The sequence below is a fragment of the Mytilus californianus genome, unplaced genomic scaffold (assembly GCF_021869535.1).
Source record: "Mytilus californianus isolate M0D057914Y unplaced genomic scaffold, xbMytCali1.0.p SCAF_5, whole genome shotgun sequence".
Classification (NCBI taxonomy): Eukaryota; Metazoa; Mollusca; class Bivalvia; order Mytilida; family Mytilidae; genus Mytilus; species Mytilus californianus.
Window position 1 is genome coordinate 22,991,277 of NW_026262701.1, and position 13,210 is coordinate 23,004,486.

Consider the following 13,210-nt stretch of genomic DNA (forward strand, 5'->3'; position numbering starts at 1 on the left):
TACCTAACACTACAGGGAGATAACTCTGTAAAAATCAGCTAAACGTTTTAATCACGTTGTATTGTTAAGGAAATATTAAGCTTCTCAATGATCAAAATTAGTGTTTGTCAAACTGCTATATAACCAATGAAATTTTTCTGATAAAGTGGTTGGTTCAAATTTTTTGAAATTTTTATATTTTTGTCAAAGGGTCAAAGTAAACATTTTGTCAAAATTTTATGAAAATTAAACGAGCCAAATTAATATTAGTCAAGGTGTTGGGTACCACCTTAAAGTCTTCTTTGTTGCTACTTATGTCTGCTTATGTATTTCAAAACATTTTGATATCGAACCTTTTTTGATTCTGTAATTTCTTTTAAAAACCAAACAACTGATTGTTCGTTCATAACGTTCTACACGTTAGCTGGCCTTTTAAAAAACATTTGTTTTGATAAACTACATATATCTTACCTTCTGGTTTAGGTTTTTTATTTTCCCCTGAAATAATGAATCGAATCATTGCGATTATAAAAATAATCTATACAAATATAAATAAATTTGCTTAACAATGAATCTGTATATTACACTTTCTAATATTAAAAAAATCTTACAATAGTATTTCGACAATGGAAGAAAAGTTTTATGTATTTTCTATTTATTTCTTTTTCCTCATTTCAATTTTTTTTAACGCATGTACAATATAGTAGTTTTCACTGAAATGAAAACATGAATTAAGAATATGTTAGTTATCGTCCAAATACTGGACGCAATATTTCAAATATCACATATTCCAAGGTAAATTGTGAAAACTTTTAACGTTATAGGTTTCTTAATGTTCTTTTTCGTTGATGAACTATTAAAATACGTTAAAATAAAAGGTATTCTTTTTCTTAATTGATATGCATTAAAGTCTTCATTGTTGCTAGATCTGTCTTTTTATGTATTTTAAAACATTTTGATATCGAACCTCTTTTGATTTCTGTATCATTCAGATGCAGTGAATACCATTTTGAAGTAAAATTTTTCTTCCCAATTGTCAATTAAAGATTATGACAGAATAGAGTATATGGTAGGGGAAGAAAGGGGAGAGGGTGAAGAAAATAATGTATACAACGTTAGGGCCTTTTAGTCGACTATACGGTATGGATTTTTCTCATTGTTGAAGGCCGTAAGGTTGCTTATAATGATTGCTTACGTCCACTTCATTTAAGGTAGCTGGAATGTCTAAATGTTCGACGATAGATTTGTCTTAAATTTCTGTAAAAGACTTCTGGGTCAATGTAATTTCAAATTTTAATATAAAAACTGGGGATCACGGACCTTCTTTTTTTCCTAATAATACATTAAAATTTACGAAATATTGGTTATTTTATATTGTTTATATAAGGGAAACTTAATTTTTTGTATCGGGGAAACATTAAACGATAGAATTGGCTAAAATTCGATGAGAGAATTACTTTTCATTAATCTGAATAAAAAAATACTTCTGAATATATCAAATAAAAAAAGGGTGTCACGTGCCTTATTTTCTTGAAAAAATCCCCAAAAGTTTTAAATATACTTTACGACACTTCATTTTTTGATAGTTTAATCTTTAAATTTCAAGTTTTAGGTATTTTGTTCTATATTGAATGATACTTGGCACAAAATTTTTAAAACAATTTGTATTTTTGCAACATGAACAGAACGGATGCTCACAAAAATAATACCCGATCTACCTTAAACTGTGGCAGATAGTTGTCTCATTTGCAATCATACCACATCTACTCATTTTTATCTTATATCAACAAAAAAGCAATTCATTTGCATTATATACAGGCACAATTCGTATGGCACTATACTAGGTAAAATGAACAGTCTCCTTGCATTACACTAAGTACATTTGAATAAAATTACACAAGGTATATACATTTTTTTAGCATCATACTGGATGAATACATTCTCATAACATCGCCCTTGGTACATTCTTATAGCATTACATCAGTACATTTATAGCATTACACCAGTACATTTATAGCATATCTTTAGCATTACACTTTACACAATGCTATAGCATTACAATATACACAATGCTATGGCATAACACTGGGAATGATCTGTGCTACGGGAAGTTATATCAAAAACTACGATCTGTTTTATTTTGCTGAAATTCATTTGCGGGTTCTTCTTTTGACCTTATTACAGCCATAAAAATTCTCAAGACAATTTGCAGTTGCAGTTTTCTTATTTTTTGGGGATCGTCCATGTTGATATAAAACAAATAACGGTACAAGAAATTATTTTCTTTGTTACTGAAACTCCAGCAAACATCATATCATTCTTTGTCGTGTAGTTAAAGAAAAGGGAAAGCGATCGAGACAGAAAATGTTTTAGATAAAATTGCAGAGTTGTGTGACGTGCATGTGTGTGAACCTGTCAAATAAAATGGGTTGTGTGCGCAATACCCCGAATAGCGCCGGAAATAGTGAGGATGAAAAGATGCAGAAAATTATATTTACTTTTTTTAAATACAAACATGCAGAAATAAGATTTACAAAAAACGTGTATACGCGATCCCAATATTATAACCGGTTATTTAAATATGTATAGAATCATTCTGTCAACGCTGTGTTAACCGGGACAATTTCAACTCAATATTTGATTCATAGAAATAAGGAAAATGCAAGCATTTCAAAAAGATGTGGAACCCTGTCTAATTAAGAAAAGTGTTAAAGTCTTTACAGTAACTTTCTTTCACTTGCATTATATTTATTTTGCCAACTTGCTTCTTTTTTTTTTTTTTTTTTTTTGGCAGCAGAAATATCCTAAAAAATTCTTCAGTTTTTTTCCTTAAAAATTGATAACGCTTAAGAATTTGCAAAATTTAGAAAAATGGGTTATACACACTCACGATTTTGTTACGACACTACGGTATAATAGCGTTCTAGAGTAGAAGATGTGGTGACGTTACAGTAGACATCAATAATATCGTCGAATATTTTAAAAAATTTTCCGCTAAAAATGAAACTTCAACAGGATATAGCTTGAAAACTAGCACGGTTGCTAAGGAATTTCTTTGTACCATTGGATTCGTCGTTAATTTTAGAATCGTATAACGATTTTTTTTTTTAAATTCTGTGGACCAACGAATTAGAAAATCTTGTTAAAGTAAAAATATCTGCCGATTTTTATGATTTTCCCTATATATCCTTTGTATTTTTGGCGTATCATGCTGTTAATTTCAACAGCTTGTATCTAAAAAAGGAAAACGGTTACCCCCTATTTTATTTTTATTTTCTGGTGTATTTTTACAAGCAGAATCCATATGTAAAATTAAAAAAAAATTGGGGAGTAGTTTATTACGTACACTTCGCCTAAAGTCAAGGATTTTGGTTACCTCAAGTGACTAAAAGCATTTACTAGTCAGGATACTTTCATATATACAAAGATTTGGTTTGGAAGTTTGGCTGTACTTATCGACAACTTATAACAAACGGGGTAGCACATCCTAAATTTAACGATTATGTTGTTTACCGAGCCAGTAAATTTTAAATAAACTTGTTTTTAAAGGGTAAGTTACCAATACAACACTGTAATTAGATCTTTGAATATTGTTTTATTTTGTATAAATATTGATTTAAATAAACCGTTAACCGTATAACCCTGGAATCTTTTTATTTGAGGTTGCTAGGTCCTAACTTAGAAAATGAGGTCAAGGTCAAATGTCAAGGTCAAAGGTCAAGTTCTCAATTTGGACTTTGCCCTGTTTTTGCATTTTCTCAAACACTTTTAAAGATATATATGAAACAACAAGTGCAAAATGTTTGCTTTATTATAATGAAAGTATGTTACATTTGGTCTGAAACAATCTAATGGCATCTTATAGGAGTAAGTGCCCCTGAAATGTCCAATTATAAGGTTAATTGATTATTACTTCAACTTGGTTCATTATAAAGCCATATGACCTTTTACAAAAGGTTGTATGACATATGACCTTGAAGAATGACAACCGGAAGTGACCTTGAGAAAACCGGAAGTAGCCATTTTTGCACTTCATGGAAAAGTACTCGTAATCCATATATTTTGTAATTTTAATACATTAACTTATCACTGAAGACTAGAAATGACTTTTGATAAACCGGAAGTGGCCAATTATCACCTGGTTTTCAAGCAAAAGTATATAGAAACTACATATTTTTGGAATCAGTGTAAAAGAAATTATTATATGAGACCGGAAGTGACATTTACTTGACCGGAAGTAGCTAATTATCGCTCTTATTTCACTCAGAAGTATATAGAAACCACTTATTTATCGCATCAGGATAAAGAAACTGATGATAAGATGCCAATTTTAACTTTGAGTAAACACGAACTAGCTTTTTTTCAATAAATTTAAAAATTGCTGTGGTAAGACATTCAATTGTTCTCTGAACAATTGGTTTTTAATTTTTATGATTTTTATTCAACATCATATGACTGAAAACCATAATACCAGTCATTTTTATTATGCTGTAGCATTTACTTTGGGAAATATTGAAATTGCATTTATTATTTGCTGTTATGAGACGACCCCCATAATTTGTACTTTCATTGAGAGAGTGATGTTTTTCACTCGTATGTACATTTCTTATGAACTTACTTATCTGTAAAGCTTCCTCAAGTCATATTGGTATAGGGAGTTATAAGTTTTAGGTCCGAACATTTTGTTCGACTACATAATTTGTCGATGAATTCGTTGACAGGCAAGCACCTTGCATAGTTCAGCGCCATATTCATAACGGCACTAAGGCGTTTTGATTGGTCGAACATTTACGGAAGGTCACGATTATTTTATCTTATCGTAAATAATTTTGATTATTATATTCTATATACGGAACAAACATTTCTACAAATATAAAGTTATTTGAGCGTGATTTTGTTTAATTATTTTATAAAAATAAACATTTCATAGCGGCCAAAGTGGGAAAAATCGTTATTGATTTCCATTGGTTAATTGGATAAACTTGCAATTGCGCGGTTGCAAATTGCACGAAAAATGCCAAAAATTGCATTAATTTAAGATACAATTATGAAAACCTCAAAACGCGAGTTTGACGTCGTTCTGGCCAAAGACGTTCAAAACTAGGAGGATATATTCTGTAGAAAGTAAGAATAATGGCATTGTACTTTACTTTTTGTAAAGGTTTTAACATTTAAAGAACACATAATTGTTTAATAACGATTTACGCAAATTCTACCCAAATTTTGAAAATACTTGAGGAAACTAAGAATATTATGTAAATACTATTTTTTTATAATGATGGTTTAAATCTATCTAGAAAAACATAAACCATAGAGATTATGTTACAAATATTTTTCCGGTTTAGAAATTTAGTACGTTGTTATTATTTTTTGCTGATTCACTGTGCCGAGGCCGATTATGCGGTTTCATGTACTTGAACAATTTAAAGCCAATTTAACCCCAATAATCAAACAAAATTTAGAAACATATTTTATTTATGTTACTGGTAAAGGAATCCAGTAAATTTAAAACAAAGACTTTTTACAAAAATTGAGCGTTTTAAGTGGGATTTTCAGACAGTGAGACCCATGAAAATGCACATTACTAGCGAAGGAAACTAGTACAAATTTCCGTAAATTCTTGTTAAAAAAACACAACTTTATTAGTCAATCAATTGGTATTAGAACAAAGTATACAAGTAATTGTAAGTCAAAGATATTATACTTGATAGTAAGATATTAAACATTTGATAGTTTAGAAAAAGGAACATTTGTTAGTAAACAATAATGAACAGATAATTAATTCTTGCCGACTTTTGTCACTTTCTTTGGGTCACAATTTGAGACAATCGTTTTTAGTCAAAGGAAGCTAGAACACAGGTTCAACAGAATTTTACTTGATATTTATTATCTTTACTGAATTTCACATTTTATTGTATAGGTCAAGTTTCGCAAATGATGAGAATTATGATTTTAGTCAGAGGAAACTAATACAAAGTCTCTAATAAAACTTATATCAAAGCTTTCACTGAATCATTGAACTACCAGTTTAGGAAATCTTGTAATAATCAAGTTTGGACAATTTTAGACACTAGTTTTTAGCCAGTGGAAGCTATTACACTGTCTTAAAAAATGTTCCCCTTCATTTTATAGAACATCATATTTTATTAAATTAAGTCTCACTATACTAACTGTGAGGTAAGATGTACTTTTAATACATGAATATATAATATTTTGTCACGTGAGGTCAGATGTACTGTACTTTTGAGAAATAAGTATCTAATATTTTGTCCCATATCTGCTCGTATTCTCAACAAACGAGAGAACATCATAGCAGATATTGTTTTACTCTCTATGAGTATTTATGTAGTATTTGAATCAATCTTTTAAAAGATACCCTAGGCAACTGTCTATAAATTCACTACAAGTGTTACTTAGTATTGATAAGTTTGTAAGTTGTTTTTATTGGTCTTGAGCTTGACTACATTGTGCAATTTTGATCTCAAATATTTTCTACTTTTATGTGTTGTTATAATATATATAATATCAAAATAAAGTATTTGCAACTTCTGAATTGTATGGTATAAATTTGTAATATCAGTCTCAAGAAGACACTTAACGTTCACTATAAATAATTGAATAGTTTAGGCTTGATCCTAAGACAAATAGGAATCACTTCTCGAAAGAGAGGTCTGTTGTCCTTCGTTTAAGATCTAGATAGGGAGTTAGGAAGTTTAGGTTTTCGTTTTGGTTTATATATTTAGAGGTTTCGGTGTATTTGTGTTTCTGCCCTTTTCTCTATTGACACGCTACACTATAATATGCATTGCACAAGGTCGTGTTTTTCTTTGACTGTAAATGACGTCTTATACATTAGAAGATGGATGTTAACTGATTGATATTTAAGTATAAGAAACATAATAATTTTTCATTAGTTGATATGGGCTTGGAACTAGTTTCAGTGACTTTGAGCATGTTGAGTATTTGCAGGTTTGTATTTGTATTTTGTGTTTTTGTTTTTTTTTGTTTTTTGTTCTTCGTATCGATCTGATGACTTTAAGTCCTTTTCAACTGGTTTTTATAGTTTGTTGTTATTTCGTGTTGTTACACCACTGTTCCCGGTTAGAGGAACTGTTTGGAGCCAACACACATGTTTTTAACCCCGCAACATTCTGTATGTCCCTGTCCCAAGCCAGGACCCTGTAGTTCAATGGTTGTCGTTTGTTGCCATATATCATATTTGTTTTTCTTGCATTGTTTTGTACATACATGAGGCCATTAGTTTTCTCGTTTAAATTGTTATACTTTTGTTATTTCGGGGCCTATTAAGCTTACTATGCGGTATTGGTTTTGCTCATTGTTGAAGGCCGTACGGAGACTCGTAGTTGTTAACTTCTACTGATTAGTGCAGTCCTAACCTTTTGTCGGACTGCTGCAGACCAAACCAGACCTGCAGACAGGTCAGTTTGACCAGACCTGTGGACAGGGTAACATGACCAGATCAGATCTGTTAACCTGTTCTGTGGACAAGTCTGCTATTTGACAGACCAGTTATGTGTTAGGTCTGCTTTTTGATCGGTCCTATGGATATATTTTTTTTACTAAATTGATACATGAGTGTGATGATACTTTAATGATATTCATCAATCAAAGCAGTCCTTTGTAAATATAGCTCAACATGCAGACTTCTTATACGTTCAGGTATTTCACATCCAATTTTTTATGGAAATATTCTTTATAAAGCACAAAAATGTCAGTATTCACCTCTGAAGCTAACAAAACCTTTAAATAGACTTATTAAGAAGGGATATAGTTACGATACTGTTGTCAGGTCATTAAAGATTGCATATTTTGGCGTCAATATTGATTCACTTATAGGGTCTTTGCATCGGCACTAAACACATTTATTTAAAAACCAGTTGTTGGCATGACACGGGTTATGTTCTTCTCATATATGTTATGATGGTATGATACTAAACCCCTAACGGGAAGGATTGTGTCTGATATTCATATGATGAAGATATAAACTTTCAATCAGTTTAATTGAAGTCTGGAGCTGGCATGTCAGTTAACTGCTAGAAGGCTGTTGTTATTTATGTATTATTGTCATTTTGTTTTTTTTTTCTTAGGTTACATCTTCTGACATCAGACTCGGACTTCTCTTGAAATGAATTTTAATGTGCGTATTGTTATGCGTTTACTTTTCTACATTGGCTAGAGGTATAGGGGGAGGGTTGAGATCTCATAAACATGTTTAACCCCGCCTCATTTTTGCGCCTGTCCCAAGTCAGGAGCCTCTAGCGTTTGTTAGTCTTGTATTATTTTAATTTTAGTTTCTTGTGTACAATTTGGAGTTAAGTATGGCGTTCATTATCACTGAACTAGTATATATATTTGTTTAGGGGCCAGCTGAAGGACGCATCCGGGTGCTGGAATTTCTCGCTGCATTGAAGACCTGTTCGTGACCTTCTGCTGTTGTCTGTTCTATGGTCGGGTTGTTGTCTCTTTGACACATTCCCCATTTCCATTCTCAATTTTATTTTTACTGTTTACTAGTCAACTTTATATCATGTTAACTTTTTCTTGGAGTAGACCAGACCAAAGTTAAATTTTATAAGAACAGGTCTGGTTCGACAGAGCAGTCCAGATTAAGTCTTCTTTTTAAATTAACATGAATTTTGTCCTAGAACCGATCGGAGCAGTCATAAATCCTGTAACCGCTAAATGTATAGTTTTTTGTCTGTTCCAAGTTAACTTCCACCAGTCATAAAGTCTGGTCATCAAGTGAACTTCATGAACAGGTAAGGACTTTACCCATCTGTATGTCCTTTGGTCTGTCGCGGAAAATTGTTTCTTTGACAATCATACCACATCTTCTTATTGATATTGTTTATACATAAAAACTATTCAACGATGCAAAGATCAATATTTAGCTTATAATCTACAGACGTATGTTTATTTTATAAAAAAATTCAACAGCAAAATTATAGAATTTTCTGTTTTTTGTTTAACTGACAGTTTTTTTAATAGAAAAGACATTCAGTACAAACATACAACCAGAAAGAAGCTAGTTTAAAAAAAATATCTAAATGTTTACCTGTATGGCCTATCACTTGAACTTCTGCCAAACTGAGATAACCTTTACCGCTTCTCAAAATTTTCACATGGCGGCCTGACATTGGACTTTTGCATGTTAACATTATTTCTTGTCCAGTCTTACCAGGTCCTTTAAAATTACTACAAAGTTTCATCTGATGACGATTTTGTCCAACTGTAACCGCTATATTCTTCAGCCGATTACCTGAAACGATATCAATATCAAGAGTCTATATCAATTGTTCAAAAATGGAATTCTTAGACTTCAATCTGTCTGTGCCAATCATCATATCACCGATAGTATTCAATATATCTAGTACTCTTTATAATGAAACACATTTCAGTATCGAACAAGTTTTACTTCAAAACCAACTTTTTTTTTAATTTCGTAAAGTATATTCATCTCATTGGTCATCAACAGGAAGTTTAATACCAGATTCTAAAAAGCTGTATTCGATTATCAGGTTATGATATAGTTGATTTTTCCTTTGTTTTATTTGAAAAATAAATATACCTAGAAAAGGTTCTTGATTGTACAGGTACATTATTCATTATGAAGGCTGAAAACAAAGCAGGCAGTTTTACAATTTAAAAAATAAAAAATAGAAGTCTATATCAAGAAGAACGATCCCATTAGAATAAATTCATTTGCTCTATTTCACAAAAGCAATAGTGGGGTTAATGTCTGTTTTTGGCAAAAAGAAATAAAACTGTTTATGACTTCTTCAAAGCGAAGGCAACGAAAGGGCTAAACTTAGCTTTAAATTAGACTGTGATATCAAATCTTAATATTTTTTTCCCAGTTTAACTCCCATTTAAGGACTATTTCCTGCTGAAAATTACTGACCACACACGTCCACAAAAATGAATTGGTCATAAAAATATAGAAATTGACAAGACACACATCCTAACAGATAATTACGGTGGTTCATGCATGAGGCGAAAGTCGTCAGAGGCAAAATCTGCAAACACTATGAGTTTCATCGTACGATTGCTCATTTGTGTCGTCATATATGACATTATTGCTGTTGTTAAATGTCAGAACTTGTAAAATTTCTATTCATGAGAGATTTAACATTTTTTTCTCTCATCAAATTTATACTTGAATTGCTGACAATAACATGGAATTTAAGATCCAAATATGCCTCTCCCTTAGCAGAAGCGTGTATTTTCACAAATGAAAAATACAATTTTTTTTGCAGTTCTCCATTCATGTTTCTTTTTATGAAACAACTGAAAAGGCAAGAACTTTCAGAAAAGCCTTATAATGCCTGTTTATTGGTGGATTTATGGTTGGTTATTTAACATCCGGTGGAAAATATTTCAGGCGTATTTAGGACGCGTTCAAATAATATTTTAGAGAAATGTTAGTGAGCTAGCTCTAATACCCCTCTCCTTCATATTAAATATTATTTAAGACAGTAATAAAATATATGACCCCATATCGAAGAAAGGTTGTTATTCCATATAGGTGTCAAGACCACCAATACATTCACTTTAATTTGAAACATATGTAAAAGTAGCCCTTCCCTGACAAAGAAAAGTGCTTATAATGTCATTGTTTACCTAAACTAATCAACAAACTTGCAGAAATGAAACTTTTAGTGAAAGAAAAATATATGTATACAATTTTGAGCAAAAATATACTTGTCCGTGAGTTCATTCATGTCCAGTGTACAAAGTAGTACCAATATTGTTGACATCGCAAAGTAGACAATGTCGACACAATATTGTACAACGTTGTCGATATCGTTTCATACTCTTGTCTACATCGTTGACATTGACGATATGGCGAAGCAGACAATGTCGACACGATATTGTACAACATTGTCAATATCGTTTTTATACTCTTGTCTACATCGTTGACATTGACGACATCGCGAAGAAGACAATGTCGACACGATGTTGTACAACGTTGTCGATATCGTTTCATACTCCTGTCTACATCGTTGACATTGACGATATCTCGAGGTAGACAATGTTGACACGATATTGTACAATGTGTCGATATCGTTTCATACTTTTGTCTACATCGTTGACATTGACGATATCGCGAAGTAGACAATGTCAACACGATAGTGTACAACGTTGTCGATATCGTTTCGACATTGCCGATATCGCTAACACATTACTTGTGTTTACATTGTTAATTTTGAATACAACGATGTCAACATGGTGTTGTACTACTTTGTCGATATCCTTTCATCATTTTGTCTCTGCATAGTTGGCATTGCCGACATCGCGAAAAAGACAATGTCAAAACACTGTAAAACAACGTAATCTATAATATCAACATTTCAATGATGATGATGATGATGATGATGATGATGATGATGATGATGATGATGATGATGATGATGATGATGATGATGATGATGATGATGATGATGATGATGATGATGATGATGATGATGATGATGATGATGATGATGATGATGATGATGATGATGATGATGATGATGATGATGATGATGATGATGATGATGATGATGATGATGATGATGATGATGATGATGATGATGATGATGATGATGATGATGATGATGATGATGATGATGATGATGATGATGATGATGATGATGATGATGATGATGATGATGATGATGATGATGATGATGATGATGATGATGATGATGATGATGATGATGATGATGATGATGATGATGATGATGATGATGATGATGATGATGATGATGATGATGATGATGATGATGATGATGATGATGATGATGATGATGATGATGATGATGAGGAGGAGGAGGAGGAGGAGGAGGAGGAGGAGGAGGAGGGGAATAGAGATTTGCAAACATTAAAAAAAAACTGTCCATATAAGTTCTACTATTAAGAACATCGACACTAGCATAATATAAATACATTATTTAAAATTAAAATTGATAAACTTCTTGTCTCTACCTGGTTGGCATTGCCGACATAATAGACGGTGTCGTCACGATGTGGTCAACATCACGATGTGGGCGATGTCAACGATGTAGACAGGAAAAGGGGACGATGTAGACGATGTCGTCACGATGTTGTCAACATCACGATGTCGGCGATGTCAACGATGTAGACAGGAAAGGGCGACGACATCATAGACGGTGTCGTCACGATGTGGTCAACATCACAATGTGGGCGATGTCAACGATGTAGACAGGAAAGAGGGACGATGTAGACGATGTCGTCACGATGTTGTCAACATTGCAATATCAGCGATGTCAACGATGTAGACAGCAAGAAAAACGATGTAGACGATGTCGTCACGATGTTGTCAACATTACGATGTTGTCGATGTCAACGATGTAGACAGGAAAGAGGAACGATGTAGTCAATGTTGTCACGATGTTGTCAACATCACGATGTCGGCGATGTCAACGATGTTGACATGAAAGAGGGACGATGTAGACGATGTCGACACAATGTTGTCAACATCACGATGTCAGCGATGTCAACGATGCAGACAGGAAAGGGGGGCGATGTAGACGATGTCGTAACGATGTTGTCAACATCACGATGTCGGCGATGTCAACGATGTAGACAGAAAAGGTGACTATGTAGACAATGTTGCGAGCAGGTATAAAATCATGAACGAAGTTGACAATATCGGCGATATCGTCACTACATCGTGCACTGGACATACCATGAGTTTGCATTAAAAATTGAAGATTAATGCGCTCCATAGTATACACACATCTTCTTATTTATATCTAAGATTTCCAGAAAACCAGGAGTGATTTTTAGAAGTACTTGACTTCCAAACAGTAGTATTTCATTACAATACTTTAAACATTGGTTAAACATTGGCATGTAGAATGTTGATACAATTCAGGATATACCTTCTATGAAGTTAAATTTAAGGTAAAATATTTAAAAAGCTGTTAAAATTGGAAAATTTGGTTGAATAGATAGAGATTTTACATTGGTGGTCTGACACCTTTATTAGCCAATGAAACGGCTTTTCAAATTTCAGTCTTTTTTTAGTTTCTTGTTCTTGACATTAGACAGAGTGACATTAAAAACAAAATAGATCGTACTTTCATTAAATGTGACTATTTTTCCAAGCAAAGTTATCACAAGGGCTCAGTTAGGAAATTTTTATTCCAAGACAGTATTGTATTTAATTATTTATATCCTGACAAAATCTGTGTGCATCTTATCA

The 13,210-nt window shown here is 32.5% G+C and overlaps 1 protein-coding gene across 6 annotated transcripts in view; it reads right to left on the reverse strand.

The window, feature by feature from the left end:
* The window catches only part of LOC127703040 (uncharacterized), a 925,706-nt gene that overhangs the window by 335,024 nt on the left and 577,472 nt on the right, over positions 1–13,210 (reverse strand). For all 6 annotated transcript variants that reach the window (XM_052207424.1, XM_052207422.1, XM_052207423.1 and 3 more), the window contains one exon: positions 9,056–9,259. In XM_052207424.1, coding sequence (XP_052063384.1) covers positions 9,056–9,259 — 204 coding nt within the window. The remainder of the gene's footprint in view (positions 1–9,055; positions 9,260–13,210) is intronic.